Genomic DNA, 23,453 nt, shown 5'->3' on the forward strand with positions numbered 1-23,453 from the left:
CATCTATAATTGCAAGAAAATTTTTCTGTGCAATATAGGTATTGCATTTTTAAGAAGTGTGTGACGATCAATTTGATGTTTTGTTCTTTCGAATGGACCTCAGTAAACAGGAAAAAGATTATAATAGAAAAAATGAACGGGATTGCTATCGACGAACAACTTTTAGTTTTAATCGTGAAGAAATTGGGGAGGACAGGAAAAATGTGAATGATCTTGCGGCACTTGATAGCAGTAATGTTGCTGTATACAGTGCTGCTAAGCTTGAACAAGGCCTACTGCAACAGGCAATTTTTCTCTTTGAGTAATTTCTGATTCGCTTAACTTCATATGATATATAATTATATGAGCGCCAAAATATGAAAAAAATTTTCTTTGTTATACATTGATTACAATAAATTTTAAGAGAAATTACTTCAAAGTAAAATTTTCGTATTCTACTTTTTCTGTCTTTGGAAAGATTTTTCTTAATATTTGCAGCGGTAGTTGAGGCACTTTAATGAATGATGTACTAAATTAAACAAGTCCCTTTGAAATGAAATAAGTGAGCGAATTAAGATGATAACATTATTGTTTCTATTCATATAAATTAATACGAGACTTTGCTTATCTTGTGCTATTTCCTTTTATAATAATGTGTATTTTTGCTCTTGATTTCTAGGTTGAAAAGACATTTGCTGAAAATGTTGCTGCCTTGGAAACTGGAGTGTCACAGAATGCAAATGCAGAAGGATTACAGAATTTTATAGTTAAAAATTCACAATCTACACTTGTAGAAAATGGTGATATGACTCCTTTTGAAGTGCTTGATAAATCACAAAGAGATACTTCAGAAACTCTGGTGGAAGAACTGAAAGTGGGTAAGAAGCGAAAGGTATAGTTCGTTTCTAAATCTTATTTGAATGTTTCTGTTTTCAATTTATCTTTTTTTTTTTTTTTTTTTTTTCGTTCGACAAGTTTCTAACGGAAGAGTAATAGACAGTTACGCTTTCTCACTATTCATGCACTTTTATTTATCAGGCAGACATCACAGTGCAGTTGGAAGGTGACGAACCAGTGAGTTCTACATCCGATAGTGAATTTGCTCAAAGTGAAGATGATGGAAATACGTCGTCTGAAATAGAACCCGTAATAAAAAACAAACGTTCACGAAAAGTAGTAAAGACGAAAAAAATTGGCAGGAAAGAACGAGATGATGCTGACGATGATTACTTTAGGAAAAGAATACGGTACAAAACGAATCAATAACTAATTGACACTTGATGTCTGAGTTTCTTATTCTCAAAGAATTTCTGTGACCAGATATTTTAGAATCTAATAGGTTTTATTTAAATAAATACAGTTTTCTTATTTTTATGTTCAGGACCCATCTTGCTCGACTGGAACTTTCAAAAATTGAAAATGGGGGAAATCAATCAAAGGATAGTGATTTTCACGAATTGAAAAATGGCATAAAAATACCTAAGGATTGTTGGGAAAAGCTCTACAAGTTTGTTTTTCTTGTAAGTAATTTATAAAAGGAGAAATCATTAGTTTAATCTATTTTCAGGAGATTTTGTAGATAACATAGCGGATGTGTAATATTGGTAATGTTCAAATATGAAATACTGCATTAATTCTAGCTAGACTAGAATTTTGTTTAGCATGAAATTTGGAAACGGGGTTATTTGTACACTGGTCATTCATGTGAATGCTTAAAATAGAGTAAGAGAATCTACTAAAATTAAAATATACTTTAGAGATTGTTGGTTTTCCTATGTCAAGTGCCAAAGTTCCATCACGCAGTAATTAAGTTTGTCGGATTTATCCTTACTATTATTTGCTAGTTTTGAATAGACAAACATAAAGCAAAGTTATGAAGGAGTTGGTAGGGTGCATAATCAGAATAAAGCAGTAGGTTGTTCGAAGTAGTTCAAGTTTTGAATAAGAGCAACATTGTTTTGAATCATTACAGGTATCAAAAAACTGGTGTAAGGTGGTTGAATGAATTGCATAATCAATGTGTTGGTGGCATTTTAGCTGATGAGATGGGTCTTGGAAAAACAGTTCAAGTGATTTCATTCCTAAGGGGACTAGCATTTTCATGTTTGGAGGATAGAGGATTCAGGTATCATCAAATTATTATATATTATGGTTCCTTAATATCTGTAGTTTGTTAAGGAAGTATTTGTAGGCTTTTTTTTTCCTGAATCTTTATCAAATTATTTATTTATAGCTTTTCTGGCCTTGGTCCAGTGCTAATTATATGTCCAACAACACTAATAAGGCAGTGGTTGAAAGAATTCCGCACATGGTTCCCACTTTGTCGTGTTGCAATTTTACACATTAGTGGTTCTTTCCACGGTCAAAGTGCGCAGTTAATTCGGAAAATGGTTGTATCACAAAGGTTTATTTCCCGTTTGGAAATGGAAATTTAAATAATTTTGGATTTAAAAAAATAGTACTGGAGGAATATTGTATTTAATTACATCATTAAAAATAAAGCTATTTTAGTTCGAGTTTTAAAGTTGTACTAAATATCACATATGCTTTCAAGCTACTTTTAGCGATGGTAGTGTTTTGTTAACGTCATATGGAACATTTGCTAAAAATCGAAAGCACTTGATTGACAAAGTCTGGCATTATATAATACTTGACGAGGGGCATAAAATTAGAAACCCGGATGCGCAGGTAGTAGTTGTCTTTACTTTTTTATACGAGTTTTTATTTGAGTTTGTGTAAAATGCTTCGCAAAAGTTCATGAGGAGTCTTCATGTTCGTTTTGCCCATCTGTTGATTTCTACATTTTTTTAAATATGAATGCGATTATAACTCAAAGTCTTTATATGATAGGAGGAGATTATTAATCTAGGAGAATAAGTTATCATGATACGCATTTCTCAAAACATATAGAAAGTATAGCAAAGGACGCTCAGGAGTGCAGTGTAATAAACAACTTAATTCCCAACTAATTTTTTATTGCTTCGGATTCTTTTTGCAGGTAAAGTTATTTATTTTAAAGTAAGATGTCCCTAAGGTCATTGTTTAATATTTTCTCTACGCTTAAAATCGCAGGTCTTAATTTTAAGATTACTCTTGCCGTGAAAGAAATACGTACTCCTCACAGATTGATTCTAAGCGGTTCACCGTTGCAAAATTCTCTTCGAGAGTTATGGTATGTGTTTAAGCTATTTTCAGTCCAGTTTAGGGTCACTGTGCATTCAGATATGTATAGAATATATTTTTGTCGACTAAACTTGAAGTATGTTTATTAAAAAGCTAAGTTAACTAAGCTGTAAACTCTTTTATCACAATGTTATATAATGTTGATGTTCACCTAACAATAAGAACGGAATATCATTTATAGGTCATTGATCGATTTCGTTTATCCCGGTCGCCTCGGTGCTTTGAAATCATTCATGGATAAATTTTCAATTCCAATCACTCAGGGAGGATACGCAAACGCTACTGCGGTTCAAGTGCGTACCGCTTATAAATGTGCCTGCATTTTGAGGTTCTTAATTCTTAATAAAGATATTCCAGATATGTTAAGAAATGTATTGGTACACTAAGTAGGAATTTTATGGTAGTGATTGTCTCATCATAACTTTCAAAAAGAAAGGCTACCTTCTCACATATTAGTCTCTTTCTGTAAAGATTATGTATTATTGCTGCATAGTGATTCACTGCTAAAAAAAAGTTAAGGTTCAGTAGTAGCTTTGTTGACATTCTTGCTGTATTTTAAACTTTTCCACATCCTTTTGAATCATGGTATTTTCAAAATTTCTGATAAATTTTATGTATTTTTACAATTTAGAATTTCAGGGATGCGATCAACCCTTATCTCTTAAGACGCTTGAAAAAGGATGTTGAAATGTCTATTCATTTACCCACGAAAACAGAACAGGTTGATTTTTACTGGTACTTTTTTATTTTTTTCATTTAATTTCAGACCCCTTTTATTATTTTAATACAAGGTACTAGTCTTTGAGTCACTTACTGCTTTTCTTCCTTAAGGTGCTTTTTTGCAATATTACACCATGTCAACGTAAACTTTATGAAGAATATTTATCATCTCGTGAGTGTGACCGTATTTTATCTGGTAAAATGGATGCATTCGTTGGTTTAATTACATTACGCAAATTGTGTAATCATCCAGATCTTGTAACTGGTGGACCAAATAAATTTAGTATGCATTTCGTGTTTTAATAATCAAATTTAAATATTTTGCAAAATTGCATACGAGTTATTGTTTGCTTCTCACTGTTTACTTACATCAATGATATGAGAAAATGTGAATAGACTTATTTTAGTTATATGCTACAACACACATGCTCTTGTCAAAGCATTAATAAGATTGCACCATGTAATATGACTGATCTAATTTCTCACTGTTACAGATGACTATGATGTCACTGCTGATGAGGAAATGGGCTTTGGAGCTCCCTGTAGAAGTGGCAAAATGCAGGTAATTAATGGTAAAAGTTTCATTTTCGCATGATTTTTTTTGGAATGCTTGACTAATTGAAATTCAGAATTCTTTCCAGGTACTCAAGGCACTCCTCAAATTGTGGAAACGACAAGGTCAAAAAGTTCTGTTATTTTCGCAAAGTCGACAAATGTTAACGATCCTGGAAAAATTTGTGATTCAAGAAAGGTGGTTGCTTCATTTTTGTTTATATGGCTTAATTTTTAAACTAATTTTACGGACAAAATTTTTACTACATGATTTTTCTCAGATATGAATATCTGCGAATGGATGGTACAACAGTTGTTAGAAGCCGTCAATTACTTGTTGAAGAATTTAATAAGGTATTGGCCATGTAGAGGACTTTATTAGAATTTTTAGCTATAAAAAAAATTGACCTAGAAAATCTAGATTTATTTTACAAGAGATGAAATCTTTATTTTTACCATTGCAGAATAATAAGATTTTCATTTTTCTATTAACTACTCGTGTCGGTGGACTAGGAATCAATCTTACTGGTGCTAATCGAGTGGTAATTTTTGATCCTGACTGGAATCCTTCTACCGATATTCAGGTATACAATAGTTTCACATGCAGTTCCTTTTTTTTTTTTCATACATATAATCAGAATTAAAAAAAAAAAAATCCAATGAAAAGATTTGAAGGCACGAGAGCGAGCATGGCGTATTGGACAGGAACGTGCTGTTACTATATACAGATTGTTAACCGGTGGCACCATTGAAGAGAAAATTTATCATAGGTTTGACATATTTTTTTGCCTTCTTCAGATTCTTTACCCAAAATATATGCAAAATTCAAATCTTCGTCTTTGTTCTGCTGTACTCATGGTTTCATTTTAGACAAATTTTTAAAGTTTTCTTGTCAAATCGTATATTGGTTGATCCGAGACAACGAAGATTCTTCAAAACCAACGAGTTACATGAATTATTCTGTTTAGGTTGTTTTGTTATAAATTTATATTATTACATCAATAAATTACTTGAGAAATTTTAATTTGTTCTGTGACAGATTTCTCTTCAAGTTTTTTATAATTTATGCATGTTTATTTCTACACGGTATTTCTATTCGTCGTGTTAATGATAGGTTATTATAGGTGATAGCAAACTACTCAAAAAGGAAGGCACTGAAACAGCAGCAATTTTAAAGGGCACTACAAGAAATTTTACTCGACATAATTTCTTCGATAAAAATGAGAAGGAGTAAGCTTTCTTTTTCGTTCAGTTTGTATTTTTAAATTGAGTATAAAAGATATTAGTTATTTAATTTTCTGTAAATGCTGCAAGAGTTTTTCACACTCAGTGAGCGTATATATGAAGTTAAAAATGTTGCTAGTCGTGAGAAGAAACAAAACGAAGTGGAGCAACGAAAAAAACTTGACACAAAGGTAACATTCGATGATGATGATGATGTTGGTGATGATACGAAAGCTTTTATCGAGGAAAATTTATCAGCTGAAAAAGTTAGCGAATTACGAGAACTTGCTCGGAAAATTAGCAGGTTTGTATTTCCATGAATTCTTTTCCTAAACTATCACTAATTTCCTCTTCATTGTTTGCTAAACAATTATTTCTTTTGCAATTTAGGTCAATTAGAAAATGCGCTGAAGCAAGAAAAAGTGGTGCAAGAGAAAAAAAGAGCGAAAAGCAGAGAAATAAGACGGATGATGAAAGTTCAGATATTAAAATTCCTTATTTGCGAAAAAAACGACGTTATAAACAAGCAACAAACGAATTTTCTGGACAGGTAATACTATCATTGACACTATATGACTTCAGGCGATGTGTCATAAAAATTTTAGTATAATTGAGCTTTCAACGCATAATGGCTAGCTATACCGTTCCGGGAGAAAGATTGAAAAAGTTGGGTTATATGCTCAAGTCCAGGAGCGTGTGATGCTGCAGTGATGTTAATATTCAATATAAGCGACTGTTTCAGGACGATTATGTACTTGGAAAATTGCTAACAAATGCGGGGATTATCTCAGCTCTTCAACATGATCAAATTTTTGCAAAAGGTATTGTAGATGAGCAGCTAATTGAAGATGAAGCAAATGTTGTCGCTGCAAAAGCTGCTGCATCACTAAGACGCTCGAGAAGGTTTCATTTACTAAATATATCATTCAGAAATTTCTAAAAAAGTGGGATTTTTCAATCTGATCATTTATATTCAGGATGTTTTCAAAACAACCTTTCGAAAAACCACGATTCGGTTTGCGGAAAGCTGCTGGATTTCAATCAGCTATTGAAAACAATTACGATGATACAGAGAAACCGACTTTTAGTGGTGCAGCACTATTAAAGTACAATTTTCTTTTTTTGCGAGCAGTAGTCTAGTTCAAATTCTTCATGTCAGATTTTGAATGGTGGAATTCAGCAATTTAGACTACGGAAAAAATCACTATAGATTCGTTGCAAATTTTTTGCTTTTAATTGGCACTTCACTGTTCATTCGAGACATAGTTTTTCTTATATTCAGTGAAAATAATGGAATTAACAGTGGTGGAAGTTTGCTGGATGCTATTCGTCAGAGGAAACAACGCATGTTGGATATCCAAAAAACAACCGATGAGGAACATTTGGAAGAAGTTTACTTGCAAATTCTTCAATCATGCTTATTTTTTCCCCCTTTCTTTCGGGTAATTTTGAAAACTTTCAGCACTATCCTTCATTTTTCAATCCAGCTGAGGCATCAGATGTGAAAAAAGAGGATAAATATGACAAATTGGCAGAAGATATTCGTTTATTTATGGTTCGTAGGAAAGGACAAGCGTTGACAGATGAAATTTTGCAGAGTTTTAAGGTAAGAAAGTATCATTTCTATCAAATCAGATTCATATATTTTTCCAAAATTTTTTAAGATTTCGAAAATTTGATGTGAATTCAGTGCATTTTCACGAGTGAGAGCTTTGTTTTTTTCAGAATCATATATCAGTTGAAGACTCGTTTGCATTTCGATCCATTTTAAAGCGTTTGTGTATATTGCAGAAAAACTCAAACTTATGGGTGCTTAGGGATGAATATCAATAATATATAGTTGAATATCGGCGTATATGTCTTATTTTTGTTGTTTACAAATTTTAACTTTTGCTTTTTGAGAAGCCTATGATATATATGAGTGAAATTTTTGCATTTATTTTATGTTTGATGAGATTTGCAAATTCACAATTATGGTTTTAACAAGGTGGGACTAATAATTATTTGAATTCGGCACTTATCTTCTTTCAATAGTAATAACTGGAGTTTGAAAACGTTTAGTTGCATTAGTGGGTTTGTATCTTTTCTATTTTTTGAGAAGTCGAAAATATACCAATTGATTCTCTCTATATAAATTCGGTATCTCACAATCTCATGAATAAATCGTTTTAAATTACATTGTTTCGTTAGAAATCACGGATACCGCTGACCGTTATTACACAACTACTTCTGTATATATTGTAATTTATGCTCTGAAATCAGGAAAAATCAAATGTCTGATCATCTTATTCCATAGATTATCATTCTTTGTGTTATATTATATTTCATTCTATTTTGTTTCAACCATTTTGTTTCATTTTGTTCAATTATATTTCGATATTATCAATTTAATTCTAATAATTTCAAAATAAAAGCACATATCTCTTTTAAAAAACTGCAATAAAATCTGGAATATCGCAATAGTTACATTGAAAAAATTTAAGCAATTCATCATTTTTGTTTAAAAAAAAAAAGAGAACCATATCAATCCATTCTGTTCAATTCTATCGTCCATCACTATCACTCACTTACTACAGAAATAAAACAAAAAAATCTTTTCTCCAATTGAGAATTTGACAAATTTCAGCTCTTACAGTTTTCTTATCTGTTTGGTATATTTCTTTCTAACTTAAAACAAAAACAAATTTTGAAGTGAATGGGAAAGTTTGATGAAGAGGTCAATTTAAATAAATGAAAATGATTACAATATGATGTCAAAAATGTGTACGTAAGGGAAAAAAGAAGTTTCAAAATCTCCCACTTCACTGATAAATTGCCAATATCACTTTCTCTGAGAAATTTTTCAACAAAATTAGAAAACACTTGGTGATCAGACATATTTAAAACACTTGTTTTATAATAGTTGCATTATAATAATATTGAAAATAACTGTCAAGTAGAAATGATTTTTGAATTGCTGATGAGCGCAAATACCAAAATAGTGAGGTGAAGATTTCGGTAGACGTGCTTCCTCATCCAACAAATCCAATAATCCATTTACTTTCCTCTCGAACAAATCTACAGAATTTCTCATCTGTCAATTGTAGAAATATCAAGAATATTAGGTTGCTGGGATATTTAAAATATGATTTTGTCTACAGTTCCTCTTCTAAGGTTTCCAGATTAAGAGAGGCACTATGAAGATTTAAAGGAAGCTGTACGGAGGAAAACCGACCAATGCAGTCATCATTATCGTTGTAATCAATGTATGCGACATTCAACCTCTCTTTTACATATAAGTCTTGTTCCCATTTTGAAATTCGGTCATTGAAAAAATTTTGTTTCTCATTACAATAATTAATACAGAATTGTTCGAATGAATTCCGTATGAAGAATTCTGCAAGTAAAAATAATGAGAATGTTGCAGCGTCTACTTTCAATGTCATTTATCTGTGATAGCAAAAATGCCCCTCTCATACATCTTCTTTTTAGACCCACATATCTTTCCTTTAATCTTTTTGATCTCAATATCTCAAAATTTTGCTAAAAAATTTAATATGATAAAAAAGCACAAGTAAACAAAACAATAATGGAATCATCACCAACACAGGAAGGAGGAGAGAAGAGGGAGAGGGAAGGAAGATAGAGAGGATAGGAGAGGGAGGAGAAAAGGAGGGGAGAAAGGACAGGAGAGAGAGAGGGGAGAAGGGGGAGAAGGGAAAGAGGACGAGGAGGAGTGAAAGAAGAGGAGGGAGAGAGAAGAGATAGAGAGGACAGGAGACAGGAGAGAGCTATCCAATACCTTATGTTACCTTTCATTTTCGCAATCGTCGCATTACAAGCAATCAACGAATAAGTAAGCTTTTTTTAATAAGCTATTTTTAAATTATACAGATACATTGAAAGTATGAAACGGTAAATGTGATCATTTTAATTTTATATCATTTTTGATTATTGTTTCATAAAGACGTTAATTAATTTGGAAATCGCTTATAACTTTCATAAAATTGTTCAAGATTAAAATATAATTCTATCGGAGAAAGATAAACCGCGTGATAAAGGAAGCTTCAATTTAATAATTCAATCGAAATTTGAAAACATTAAAATCTTGCATATACATTCTTTGCATGAAATTTTTGTTGTTTTCTATTGGGAAATTATAACTTGCTTTAATGATTTGCATTATAAATTCATAAATAAAATATTGCAAAAACTAATCTTGTTTATGATTTGTAAAAAATGTTTATTTATAGATATTTATCGAAAAAATGATTGGTAGATATTACAAATCAGTAGTTGTATAGTTGGTGATGAAGTTAAGTACATAGCTATTGCAAGAAATCGAATCGGACGAGTCATTTCATCTTGTTCAGTGATTTTAAATAATAAAGATACATCTACCTGTATCAGCTTATAGCTTTATCAAATGTTACTTTTGTTTTTCTAAATCTTTAAAAATTTAATTAAAGTTGATGTTATTGCTTTTTTTTTTATTTTGTCAAATTCATTTTTATAAAAACCAAAAACAAAAGACAAATTATCGATTCCTTTTAAAGGAATTTGGTAAATCCTTTAAAAGGAATCGGAATTTAAAGGAATTTTTTTTTTTAAGGAATTTAAAGGAATAGTAATAAGCAATTCATTAAATCGAAGCAAAAAAAAAAAATGCTTGAAATGAGTCATATTATTTAACAATTTGATAGTACTGTTATGATAAGAATTTTGTGATGAGAAGATTGATTTTAAGTATAATAAAGTTTGCAAAATTAATACACAACATTTTTTTAATAAACATTTTTCTTAATTCCTTTTCAAATTTAATAAACAATTTTTAAAATGCCTTCAATATTTTTTCAGTGTTGTTTCTTTTTTGTTATTTAAATAAATAAATGATTAGAAAAAGTTTTAAAAAATAAGCAGGAAAAGGAAAATTAAAAGAATGATTGGAAAAGATAAAAACAAAAAAAAAAAAAAAAATCATTTTCTATACAATTATATTTACGAAATACAAATGAATTCATTTTCACTAATAACTATTGGCTGTAATGTTTAATGTTCGATCATAAAAATTAGAAAAGAAAAGCCTAATTTTTGTAAAGTTACATCTGTTAAAATATGCAAGTGCTATCATCATTTATCATTATATTTAAGCCATCTGAGTCATTTGATCCTTTTGTCAGAAGTAGTGCAGATTAGTTCCATTATGATTACGTAAATGACAAGCTAAGTTAAAAATTGTAGCATTTTTACACTTAAAAATTTTGAAGTGCTGAAATACTTCAAACATATATCTATACTATACTACATCACATTTTATGTCTTAAAAAATCCGATCTACATTAGCCATTCCCTGTCGCAAACATACATCTCGTGTACAATATATTCTGTTTACTTACATATCATCCACAATTAGCGCTGATTTCATCCATTTCAGTACCACTTACAAATGTTTACTGTTATTTGCATTCTAAAACAATTACGCGTGAAATGTATATCGAAAAGTATAATACTGTAGAAGACGGGTGTATTTCACAAAATACCGTAGGAAATGGGTTTATTTCATAAAATACCGTACAGTTAAGATAAAAATCATAGAAAATTCATAAATTTGCTATAGGATATATTTGAAAATAGTATCATGGAAATAACATAGACTTACTATAAGAGAAAAAATAAGATATATTTGTGTATTAGCGATTCGGAAGCACCATGATTAGAAGTATTTGATTTTAAATTTACATAAATCTAATTTGTTACAAAAACGACATATATAAAAGTGTTCAAAAGGTGATAAGTTTCATTTTCTTTTTCTTGAAAGCGGTAATCATTGTGTTCTGTTGACTTATATGATGGTTGACAAGGATTGCGATAGCGCTCAAGTCATACGGTAATGAATTCCGTAACATGAAAATAGATAATATTTGTGATGGCGATATTGATGATCTGTTATGTGATTGTGTTATCATTACTGATGATAATGATCGGTAAGAAGAAGAAGAGAGAAGAAAGGGAAGAGGAGAAGAAATATTTATATATTTAATTCATTGTAGTGGAATAGAAAGTTTCTATTACTTTTATTGTTACTCAAATAACTAATAAATTTGGTATTACTTCTTCATTATCGCTAGTAGTGAATATACTACTCTATATTATTTGTCAATATTTTACTGTATTGTTTTTCGTTAATGTGTTAAAGCGATTGATACATTTCTTCTTGTGGTAATTTACAGCACTACCATTTATTGATGATAAATAGCAAGTGTTTATTGTAATCTGCAACATTTGTTATTCATTCATGACACAAATACAAATGTTGTCTGTGATTATTTACAATGTTATCTATTTATTAAAGTCCAATTAAGTATTATTCTGATAATTTACAGTTACTGTATCATTTATAGTACCTCAATAGTCCTCAGTACTGTAATATTAAAAAATACGGTAATTTCTACTTATTTTAGATATCGATTAAATAGCCGATTTGTTGAACATCGTTGTCCTTATCTCATTCCATTTATGCTTTTCAATGAAACTACTCAACAATATACCATACATACATCAGTTTCAATTGATATTGTAAATTTGTTTTTATTTTTCTTTTTGAAATTTTCATTACTTTTTTTTAGTGTATATATTTACATAATGTAGCATTTTCACAATAAATTTTAAGTAAATAATTCTTTTGCTTTTCAAAAAGCTCAAGAAATTTAGAGTGAAAATAAAATTAATTTACCATACTTTTAGATAAAAGAATTATTTTACACTTTGAAATATGAAAATATTAATGTAAAAGATTGGCTTCAATTGGAACAAATTCATAAAGTGGTTATGCCTTACAGCATTTCTCTTACAATGAATGCTATTATTTCTTTATTTTTTTGTAAATTTAATTAAAAGATTGGTATTATCAATAAGTTTGTTAGTAATATTTATGCTAAAAACAAATACAAAATTTTTCCATAATGAAAAACTACACTTTAGTCATTTCAATGTAAGCGAAGTGAAAAAGCATAATTACAATCTTGGTCATCAAATAATGTTGTTGACACATTATTTTTTAATGTAAAAGCAAATTCAATAATTCAAAATTAAGCAACTCAAATACAAAAATATTTACTAATTACCATTGAGAAATTATGTGAAATATTTCTGTGCTAAGACTAATAATATTTATCTAACAATTATCTCTTACAGCACTTTAAAAAGAAGCAGTTATAAATAAACCAAAATCTGACTGATATCTCTTTTTTTTTGAATTTTATGTCACTTTTTTGTTGTAAAACTTGTGAAATTTTCCAAAATATAAATTTTAGGCAAATAATTGAGAATTAGACAGCATAAAACGATGCGTTGTGCAAAATTTTGTTGATGGTATCAATGAAGAAAATTATATTGGTGTTTGCGAATGTGTGCCAAATATTTATCTGAACAAATAAAAAAAGTTTAAACATAATTTTTTACTTATTTAAAGTGAAGGTTTTTGAAAAAAATGGGAAACAAAAAAACAAGAAAAAATCCATCCTTTTCTTTATTAAAAAATAAGGAACAAAAAAGTTATTATTGCTATCTTTTATTACAGACTTTTGAATATGTGTTGTATATTGTAAATTCATCTGTAAACAATGGTTACAATCTTGATTATTTTCGTTTTGAATGTAATGATTTATTTGAAATTTTGAATGCTGATTTATTGGAAGTAAATGATGAGGTATACTAATTGAGTGTTACAAATACGTAAAAATATTATGTGCTTATTGATAAAGCACAAATTTTTGCTAAATTTTTAAATTCTAATTTTTTTAAATAAGAAAAAAATTTTCTATATGTTTGTTAGATGGATGTTTGGATTCTTCTTAAACGATGGATTTTGATGAATCGTAAAAAATGTAGCCATATTGTCGTCAACTATTGAAGTGCATTCGTTATAATTTGTTAAATGATGAACAGGTTTAACAAAATTTTCTCTTATTTCTATATCAATTTAAATTATAATTTTGAACTTATATATTTTTTCATGCTATTACTATTATTATGACTATTAATACCAGTAGTTTTTGTTCAGTTAAATGTGTAGGAAAAGGTAAATAATTACTGTTTGCGAAGAAATCTTCTTTCATTTTATCATAATTTATAAATTATAATTAAAATGATTAAATGAGAGCTTTAATGATTGATGTAAGTATTTCTGCACTGTAGCAAAATTTAAATCAAGTTCTAATTAAATATAGCGATGAGTTTAAGGAATAAAATTTTATGGTTTTCTAAATTTTTCATAAAAATTTCTGTTCTTTAACAAGGCATCATTAATATGAAATATTTGTAAATGTATATTTATTAAATGCTGTTAAAATTCATCCAAAATATTCCATTAGTTTATGAATATTAAACTTAAAAAAAGAAACAAATTTAAATTGAACATTTACTTCAGCATTTAATATAAATATATTACCAATATTAAAAAGCATTAAAAAATATTGATTAAAAAGACAATTTAATATTAAAAAAATTAAAAATCAATATTAAAAAGGACAAATATTGAATATTAAGAAAAAGAGGCAATAAAAGAGAAAAGACATTAACAAAAATTTGTTAATATTAAATTAATAACCAGAAAAAAAAAAGAAGATAAAGTAAACCATTATGGAAAATTTTCAGAAGAATGAAATTAAAAAAGATCTTACACTTTTTAAAACAAACATTATCGATGATCAAAAAGATATGATTTGATCAATGAATACGGAAACGGGAATTCCACGTGATTTATTATCAGCAATTGGAGGATGGGAGAAAAGAGGGCCAACAAATGTCGCAGAAGTATTAAATATAAGTACCAATAAATGGCAACGTGTAAAGACACTTGAGGATAAACGTCAAATAGCTTATCATGAATGTATCGTTATCAATAATGTAAAAATTTTACTATTAAATATTTAATATTTATTTGGTTATTTTGTTTAATAGAGGAAAGAATTATTTATTGAAGAAAATAATTTCATTACGATTTTTTTTTTTTAATAAAATTCTGTTTTTATTATGTTTTATCATTTATTAAGTATGTTTTATCATTACATATTCAAATAATATAGAATTTGTTTATTATTTAAATCTATAAATTTTAAAATGTTAACTTTAGAAATTATGTTGTTGGTGGTTTTGAAGGAACACAATATTTTAATGCCACACGTTGTTATAATAGTGGAATAAAAGAATGGTCTGAATTAACTCAATGAATTATGAAAGGTAAACTTTTTAGTATAACTACTAAAATGATAAAATTTATCATATATTATGATATAATTACGATAAGATTTAATATAATCATTAAAAAAAAGGATAAAGCAATTTGGCAAAAATAACAAACATTTAAAATTATATTTTAGGTTGAATAAATAATTATAATATTGCTGCAATAAAATAACACAATTGAAATATTTAAATAGTTAATTACTTATTTGGTTGCTTTATTTCAACGGATTTCCCGTTTTCTTTTTTTTTTCATCTTCATTCAATTTGATTTATAATTACATATTATAAATCCTTTTTTTGTAAACAAATCAACAAATCCTAAAAAATTATTATGAAGAATAAAAAATAAGAAAATATATTTTATTTAATACATACTATTTTAATATATATTTGATAGAAAAAAAAAAGTACAGATATATATTATTTAAAAAGAAGAAAAAAATTGGATGAAATTTTTGTAGTTATATATCAGCATGTGAAATTAATGGTACAATTATTGTTGCCGGTGGTTCAGATGGCACATCAAGACTTCGAACTGCTGAAATGAATGATATCAACAAAAATCAATGGACAAAAATTCGATTATTATATTTTTTTCTTATCAATTAATTTGTTTTTTTTTTCTTTTTTTTTTTTATCAGTATAATTTAATAAAAGAATTTGTTGAAATATCCTAAATTAAGGTTAAAAAATTTTAAAAACAATTGAAATATTAATGATTGCTACTATCATTTCTTAAATTTAATTCAAGAAATATGACACAACGACGATCAGATGCAGCAGCATGTGTTATGGATGGTGAATTATACGTAGCTGGTGGTTATACCGGTGAAACGGTATTACAAACTGTCGAAATGTATAAGCCGGAAATGGATATTTGTACTGAAGTTCAGATATGAGCTCACTAAGATCCGGTAAATAATTCATTGAATGAAAAGTTTATTTTTATAAAATAAAATTTATCAATTTAAATTAAATTATTACAAATTGCTTAAATTAACATCGTAAGAATACAATAAAAATCTTCTTCTTTCTATTCATATTTACTTACTTACTGGCTGAAAATTTTAATGCAAAGAAAAATTTGAAAAACGTTTCAGCATTCTTTTCCTACACATTTTAATTAACAACATATTTGGACAGATGTATGGTTAAGTTAATTATTAATCAAGAACTGTAAACAAAATTTATAAATCTTATGTAAACAAAAAAAAAAGTTAAAGTTTTAAATTAACTGTTGAATTAAGTGTGAAAATAATTATTTTAAGTATAATAATAAAATTTCAAATACTTTTTAGGCCTGGCATGTGCAGCACGTACAGATTTTATACTAATCGCTGATGGATACGATGGTATAAATCGATTAAGCAGCGCAGAAATCCTACGAATTGAAAGCGCTCATACTGTAAACGTTGAGTGAATCCCAATGCCAAGGTTTAAACTTTTTTGAAATATTTCAAAAATTATCTCTAAACTTTTACAAAAACTATAACTGCTAGTAAAGCATTAGCAATTTTTGCTTAACAATAAATAAAAATTTTTGTTGATTTGTTATTTAAAAAAAAAACATGGATAATTCAAGCTACGTTTAAAATTGTTAAAATTTAAAACTTTTATGCTTCGAAATTTTTATTTTAAAAATATTACTGATCTGATTGTAAATTAAAGTAAAAAAAAAATTGAGTTATTTTTGTTTAGATTTATTTATTTCTAACATAAATTATTCAATTAAATTATTTTTTGTTACTAAACAATTTTTTTAAGATCAAATTTTGCAGTGTGTAGAATGGGAAATTATTTTTATGCTATTGGTGGTTATAATAGAATGGTGACTAAAACAGTAGTACGTTTTGATTGTAAAAAATGGGAACGAATTTGTGATTTATCAGTTTCACGTAGCGCTTTACGTGTTGTGCTACTGAAAGCTTGGCCTGATCCAACTAAATTACTTTGCAATACGAATACAAATTCAGAAACTACGCAAAATTGGACGTGTGAAATAGAATCTTCAGAATCTCAAGAAACGAGTAGTTCTCAAATAACAGATGCAAGTGATAATTCAAACTGAAATTTTATGTTAAAAGTTTTATTAAATTAAAAATTGGCAAATTAAAATTGCTTTTAATTAAAATTTCCAATTGAAAAAAAAATGCATTTTTTATGATATACGCAATAAAATATTTGCATATATGCATAGTATTACTTATTTTTATCATCACTTTATCCTAATATTATCAGTCAATTTTAAAAATTTAAATGTTAAAATAAAAATTCTGCTATAAATTTTGATATATTTGAATAAGAGATTTAAGCAAATTTTTTTTTTTTTGATTTGAATTGATCAATATTTCAGATTTAAATAATAAATTTTTAAATTCCTTTTAATAATTTGACAAAATTCTTTGCATATAATTTAAGATGGAAAAAAGATGAAGTTAAGTTATAATAAAAAATAATATTTAATTTGAGAAAAAATAAAAAAAAAAAACTAAGAGCAAAATTGTTAATGGGAAAAAATTAAAAATGCAATTATAATAATGATTTTTGGGCGCAAATATTTTGGCTTTATCACTTCAAACTAAAATATTACTTTTAGTTACTTTACGATATGTGATGAAATATTATGTTAACTTTAATTCTGAAAAGACTGTTATTTGTATGATTGTAAGTTTAATATACAGTTTAATTAAATAAAATATAACTTCATTTAGTAATTCAATTGCAAATATTTTTGCTGTAGAATTTTATATTTTGTAAAATTGTAAATTGTAATGCTAATTTTGTTAATTTAATTCATTTAATTTGTTAATTCAATTCTAAATCATAATTCGTTATTCAATAATAATAAGTATATAAAATTTGACTAAATGTAAAATAAATTATGTGTCAAAACTGGCATTAAAATTTTTGCTTTTAGCATCAAATTTTTTGTTTTAATATTATTTTAAGTTCGTATTTTTTAATAAACAAAAAAATTTTCAAAAAGTATGATTAAAGTAAAATGAATTAAAAATAATATTTTTCTTTTTTTTTATTAATTTTGTTGTTTGTTTTCACTTAGATCGTTTATTTTGCTGCTCAAAAATAAAACTAAGAAAAAAGAAAAAATTTTTTTTTTTCTCAAAAGTATAAATCTCTTTGAAAAGGACAAATTAATAACAAATAGCTTTTTTTTGCAATAATTTAATTATTAAATTTATTTACTGTTTAGAAAATGTTTAAATTAATTAAGCATTATTTAATTTAATTTCTTGTATCTTTTCCAATCTAATCATTTTATTATTTTCTTTTTTTTTTTTTTTTTTATTTTAAAATTAAACAAGGAATATGCATTTAAATTGATATTTTTTTCATGTGGTCTTATTTGGGAAAATTTTTAAAAAATTATTACCTTCAAATTGCTGCATTTAAAATTGTTTGTTACGTGACAATTGTTATAAAAATCAATAAATTAAGATCATTATAAATTATCATACATGATTAAATCATTATAAATGATATCAAATACCAAATTAACATCTAATAAATGATTAATCATTTCATTTAAATTTTATTTTTAACAAGACAAAACAAAAAAGAAAAAAAGAAAAAAAAAACGAAGAGAGTAAAGGAAAAAAAAATGAAGGAAATAACAACTTCTTATCATTTTTAAAAAAAAAAGCGAAAGCTTATTAAAAATGTTTTTGTATGTTCAATTCCAAAAGATATTATCGGTTAATTAACAGCTTTTGAAATATTACTTTAAATTGTTTACATTTCTCTTTAAGTTTACTTAACAATTATTATTTTATTAATTATATAATTAACTGATTGTTTTGGATAATTTAGTTAATTTTTATTCAAATTTTTTTTAATTATGATAATTGCTGCCATTCCTCTTATCATTTATCATTTTTTGACTATGAGAATTTACATATGATCCCGAAACATTATATTATTGTTATTATCACTGGACTATTATTATCAATATTTTATCATTAATAGTATTATTACTATTACTGAATGCTGCAGTGATTTTCATAATCATTATTTTTATAAATAATTATTATCACTATCTTATTTGTCATTAATGCTTATTTTTGAACTAATATCATTGTTCTTAATAATTATCATTTATTACATATTTGTTGTCACTATCATATCATTGTTACTAACATTTTTGTATTCAATTAAGATAAGTGCTAAAATTATTAATTAATTACAGCTAATATTCATCGATCGTTATCACTACAAGCAAATATTATCTGAATTTTCGCTATATCACAAATATTAACAAATGCAAAGCATAATACATTTGCATAAGCTAAATTCAGTACGATAATAAAATCAGCGATATTCAATTAATATTTTAATTTCAGGATGAAAAATTTTAAATTTATTTTTGTATTTTTTCAGCAAATTATTAAAACAGTAATTGTCTACAAATGCATTTAATTAACAAAGTACTGCAATATAAACTGGAACTCAAAAAAAACGACAAATTTTCAAAAATCAATTTTTTTTTTCGTTTTTAATTTTCATTACAAATAAGCAATAGCTATTTGTTGATTATTTGTAAGTAAAAATTTTGCAAATGTAAAATAAAAGTGATAAAATTTCAAATTCTACTTTTCTTTCTTTTTTTTTCTTTTGCAAGCGCATAGCGAGCTGCTGATGCATCATGTGATTTCAACGGTATCCTAGAATATATTTAATATAGTTATTAATAGTCAGGATTTATCTAGCGTTTACATCTATTTCTGTTACATACGAAAGGTATAAGTAACCAACCTGATGAAGGTACCTCTGACTCCTCCTTTCGCAAGTTGCACGACTCGTGTTGTGAGGCCATTTTTCAGTTCATAATCTTCTAAACCGAATAGCGAAGCTGCATTTTCAAGTGATGCTGTGAAACTTACTTTGCTAGACGGTTTAATCATACATCCACCTGTCAAAAAAATGGTAAAGGTACTGCTTTTAGAAAAGTACTGATTTATGCATTAGGATAATCCGGTGATATGACTTGAATTCCAAGATTTCTTATAATTGTCGAAATTTGTATGTTTATAATCTTCCAATCTGGAGCAAAGCAAGATCTTAGCCCAAGGAAATACGCTCACAGTTGTACCTTTTGTATCTTCGACATTCTCAATGAAGTGTATGTTACCGAGGTGCAAGATAATAGTATTCAGTTCTTGTATATCAAAATCAATGCTAGAAAGTCCTTTAAGCAACCTTTGAAAGTCAACATAGTCATCCAATAGCTCATCGTGTAAATCTGCATCCTAAATAGGGACAAATTACAGAGCACAGAAAATGTATTAAGTTGATGAAAAATGAAATGAAGTAATTAATAATGAATAATGTTCCAAAACAGAAAATATTTCGACTAATCAAGAAACACAACATGTAAAAAATTTTGAATGTGATAAGAAAGTTTGGTGGATAGAAGTTAATTCGTCATTGCGCTTCTTATCGAACATATTTTAATAAATCATACAGCTTCATGTCACTTCTTTACTCATTTATTTCATGCATGCATGGTTGTAAAAATAACACCTGATATTAAAAGTAAAAGAGAAATCGTTTTTTTCAAAACATTAAGACAAAAACAATCACTGTTCTTCTGTATTTAACATTTACAGAAGATTCTGATTCATTTTAAAGAATGTCTTACCTTTCGCTCGTCTTTCACTATTTTATTTGCTGTAGTGAGCCTGGAAGCTGGGCACGACGTTATCTGTATCGACAATTTCTCAAATTCTGTGCAAGGTTCTTATCTGAACAGGTGATAACTTCAGGGATTCAACCTGGAATGATTACTTTCGATGCCAACGTGAATACTTTGAACCGTACCATAATTTTTTAAAAATGGTTTTGCAGAAGCCTTCAAGTGTCCACCAAATTCAGCAATGAACCCAATATCAAAGTGCTCACTATGGTAATTAGTGTTTGAATTTCACATATATTTAGAGCGCATTTTAGGTATCCATTCTTCCATTACTTCTGTGCGTACCATAATTTTTAATTCTTTGTATCTCAAACATGGATGTACCATAATGGGTAAAACATATTGTTATCAGAATTTATATGGTTTACATAATAATAATAACATTCACTATCCTTAATATCATCAATTATCTTCGTTAAAAGCCAATATTGTTATGACTCGTTGTTATATAATTGTTGCTATAATTATTACATGATTTAATTGTAGTAAATCCCACAATTTACTACAGTTACAGATATTTATGATATAATTTCCGTTTTTTTTTTTTTTTTTTTTTTGTTTCAGTTATCAACAAAAAGCTATTACGGAAAACAGTACAAGTAAAATCGGAAGAAGTATCAACACCAACACATTTCGAGTATTCTTTTTTTTCCTTATTTTTATTTTTTAAAATTTCATTCAAAATTTTTTTAGTTTTCCTTAAAATTCTCTCTCTCTCTCCTCAAAAATTCTAATTTGTTTTTTCTTTTTATGTTTTATTTTATGATGAGATTTAAGCCGTTTTTTTCTCATCCAGCATTGAAGTTATTTGTATTACCGATATTTGCTGGTAAAACTTCAAATGTGGTAGATAAAAAATGTCGTTTGGTAGATAACATTAACAGTGACCACGGACAAGTGAAATTCGTCATCCCAGTGGGTGATATCGCTTTAGGACCAGTGATATTTACAATCACTTATTTGTCGGGCAGTGATTCAATTATTCAGGACATCTTACTCTTAAGTTTTTTGCAGTTTCCATTGAAAAAAAAAATTTTTCCGGGAAACCACTGAAAAATTCGAAAATCATATTACAGGTATATTCTCTTCATGTAAATGCTTTTTAAGTATTCATACAAACAGTTTATACGTATTTCTCGTATATTTGAGAGTGCCTAGATGCACATAACATTTGTCGCCACAATGGCAAAGCTATAACCTAATGAACAAAGGCTATTGTTTTAAATGATTTTAATCCATTTCGTAATCTTAACACCCATAAAATCCCTCCCAATTTTTTTCCTTACAAAGCCACTGATTATAGTTCCTTGTTTGGTATGACTCGGTTGCGAGGTGTCTAGCTTTCTTGTTCTGTGTTATCTATCAATTCATTATTGTAATGTTGTGTAATATTTACTGTTAATCTAAGGTTTAATTACCCAAGTTTGAGGTTTGAATAATAAAGTGTTTCACGAAGACTCCCACAGTACACGTACACAGAACGGAACCAGTACAAATTCGAGATTCTACCAGGATCGAAGACCAAGAAGTCAGCAATCTGAACCATCAAGAAAGGAAGCTACTTTGCAGTAAGAAAGAAATTCTAAATTTGCTTTTACAGCATATTTCAGTGAATGTCACATTATATGCAGAAAATAACATGCATAAGGCATTTCAGTTACAATTTCATGGATTATTAGTCAGTAACTATGTGAAATCAGATTTGTAAATCAGATTTGGATTGTGCGAAGAAGCATTTTTTCTTGTTATTAATCAGGCTCCAGATTTTTTGATAATGATTAATATCATGTTTAGACGGCATCTGGTGATCGGTTGCGAACTGACCTGGAGAAGCATCGGAAATTCCAACATGAACTGATGGAACGACAAGCAGTGTATGAGAAAATATATAAACGGGTAAGACACTTTCGGAGCATGCACCACGTGAAGAATAAGCCAAAATCGATTTTAATGAATGGATTGTTAATTTTCTCATAAAGAAAAAGTTAACAATATTAGTTTAATGTTATTGAACTATTTTACTTCGAAACTTTTGATAGTTCTCAAGTTGACTGTGTACAAAAGTTAATTTTTTTTTTTTTTTAATTTAATAATTAGCTAATAATTTTCAGTAACTGCTGCTTCTAACCCAAAATTTATAATGTGTGGACAGAAGGTATAAAATTTTAAATGAATATTGTCAACAATAATAATTTTATTGTAGCGGCAAATTTTAGATATTTTTAAATGCCTTTCTCAAAATAATTTCAAAATATGCTAATTCGGACGAATTTTTTCTTTATGCTCCTACACTAGAAATAAAAATGATACATTTCAAATGGATTTAAAAGCACATTTGTTAAAGCCAGCAGAATTATCTTTTTCTTCTTTTTTTAAAGAATTATATATATTGTTGGTGGGCAGTGGATATCATCGATGTATCCCAAAGTCCAATTCTTTATCACAATGATAAATTCGTGATGATTGAAAATAACATTAAAAAATTATGCAGTGAAACTAAAGAAGGGGGTGCATCCATGTACCCACCTTCTTTGAAGAACTGGGTACATCCATGTTTGAGATACTAGGAAAGAACTTAAATTAAAGAACAAATCTTCAAAAAACTTCCAATCTGTCTTTAAATAAAAAAAGAATTAGTTTCTAGGATTTCGAAGTGAATAGCTATATATTACAATAATTCAAGTTCTTAATTATATTTATATAAATCACTTTGATAGCAGTTTTATAAACTCTTATTGACATACTTTAAAACTACTAGGAGATCTAAGCTGGAGACTTCTAGCCATCTGTTCATTAGCACCCGCTAGTAACTGATAAAAAATGTGGTAATTGCGTTCACCCTTTAGTTGGTGACATATTC

At 27.7% G+C, this 23,453-nt stretch overlaps 8 protein-coding genes across 9 annotated transcripts; 6 read left to right on the forward strand and 2 right to left on the reverse strand.

Annotated features, from left to right (window-relative positions):
• Positions 1-92: 92 nt before the first annotated feature.
• Bm12922 (Uncharacterized protein) lies at positions 93-7,491 on the forward strand (the record flags this gene model as incomplete). 2 transcript variants are annotated; one of them, XM_043080529.1, is made up of 25 exons in its annotated part: positions 93-284; positions 659-871; positions 1,018-1,226; positions 1,361-1,486; positions 1,952-2,104; positions 2,213-2,383; positions 2,544-2,667; positions 3,066-3,151; positions 3,344-3,490; positions 3,802-3,883; positions 3,994-4,165; positions 4,377-4,444; positions 4,524-4,633; positions 4,716-4,788; positions 4,899-5,018; positions 5,110-5,204; positions 5,305-5,402; positions 5,559-5,664; positions 5,798-5,962; positions 6,049-6,208; positions 6,401-6,561; positions 6,636-6,764; positions 6,941-7,049; positions 7,121-7,264; positions 7,384-7,491. In XM_043080529.1, 25 exons carry the CDS (start codon positions 93-95, stop codon positions 7,489-7,491), a joined length of 3,321 nt encoding a protein of 1,106 aa, XP_042936463.1. The 2 variants fall into 2 exon arrangements, with proteins under 2 accessions (XP_042936463.1, XP_042936464.1); XM_043080530.1 differs by lacking the exon at positions 93-284 and having other exon boundaries at positions 785-871.
• A 1,060-nt stretch (positions 7,492-8,551) lies between these two features.
• Positions 8,552-9,083, reverse strand: Bm1643 (Uncharacterized protein; the record flags this gene model as incomplete). The annotated part of the gene is made up of 2 exons (XM_043080531.1): positions 8,552-8,715; positions 8,873-9,083. 2 exons carry the CDS (start codon positions 9,081-9,083, stop codon positions 8,552-8,554), a joined length of 375 nt encoding a protein of 124 aa, XP_042936465.1.
• A 3,959-nt stretch (positions 9,084-13,042) lies between these two features.
• On the forward strand, positions 13,043-13,549 carry Bm1645 (Uncharacterized protein; the record flags this gene model as incomplete). Its single annotated transcript, XM_043080532.1, has 3 exons — positions 13,043-13,078; positions 13,217-13,345; positions 13,472-13,549. 3 exons carry the CDS (start codon positions 13,043-13,045, stop codon positions 13,547-13,549), a joined length of 243 nt encoding a protein of 80 aa, XP_042936466.1.
• An 818-nt stretch (positions 13,550-14,367) lies between these two features.
• Bm1646 (Uncharacterized protein) lies at positions 14,368-14,794 on the forward strand (the record flags this gene model as incomplete). Its single annotated transcript, XM_043080533.1, has 2 exons — positions 14,368-14,544; positions 14,771-14,794. 2 exons carry the CDS (start codon positions 14,368-14,370, stop codon positions 14,792-14,794), a joined length of 201 nt encoding a protein of 66 aa, XP_042936467.1.
• A 69-nt stretch (positions 14,795-14,863) lies between these two features.
• Bm1647 (Uncharacterized protein) lies at positions 14,864-15,492 on the forward strand (the record flags this gene model as incomplete). Its single annotated transcript, XM_043080534.1, has 2 exons — positions 14,864-14,877; positions 15,345-15,492. The coding sequence occupies 2 exons, from the start codon at positions 14,864-14,866 to the stop codon at positions 15,490-15,492; spliced, it is 162 nt and encodes a 53-aa protein (XP_042936468.1).
• Positions 15,493-15,778: 286 nt separating this feature from the next.
• On the forward strand, positions 15,779-16,303 carry Bm12923 (Uncharacterized protein; the record flags this gene model as incomplete). The annotated part of the gene is made up of 2 exons (XM_043080535.1): positions 15,779-15,797; positions 16,182-16,303. The coding sequence occupies 2 exons, from the start codon at positions 15,779-15,781 to the stop codon at positions 16,301-16,303; spliced, it is 141 nt and encodes a 46-aa protein (XP_042936469.1).
• A 3,177-nt stretch (positions 16,304-19,480) lies between these two features.
• On the reverse strand, positions 19,481-19,802 carry Bm12924 (Uncharacterized protein; the record flags this gene model as incomplete). Its single annotated transcript, XM_043080536.1, has 2 exons — positions 19,481-19,562; positions 19,654-19,802. 2 exons carry the CDS (start codon positions 19,800-19,802, stop codon positions 19,481-19,483), a joined length of 231 nt encoding a protein of 76 aa, XP_042936470.1.
• Positions 19,803-20,774: 972 nt separating this feature from the next.
• Positions 20,775-22,451, forward strand: Bm1044 (Uncharacterized protein; the record flags this gene model as incomplete). The annotated part of the gene is made up of 5 exons (XM_043080537.1): positions 20,775-20,803; positions 21,158-21,230; positions 21,598-21,669; positions 22,022-22,161; positions 22,388-22,451. The coding sequence occupies 5 exons, from the start codon at positions 20,775-20,777 to the stop codon at positions 22,449-22,451; spliced, it is 378 nt and encodes a 125-aa protein (XP_042936471.1).
• Between the last annotated feature and the right edge of the window lie 1,002 nt (positions 22,452-23,453).

Source organism: Brugia malayi, assembly GCF_000002995.4.
Source record: "Brugia malayi strain FR3 genome assembly, contig: Bm_v4_Chr3_scaffold_001, whole genome shotgun sequence".
In the NCBI taxonomy this organism is placed as follows: Eukaryota; Metazoa; Nematoda; class Chromadorea; order Rhabditida; family Onchocercidae; genus Brugia; species Brugia malayi.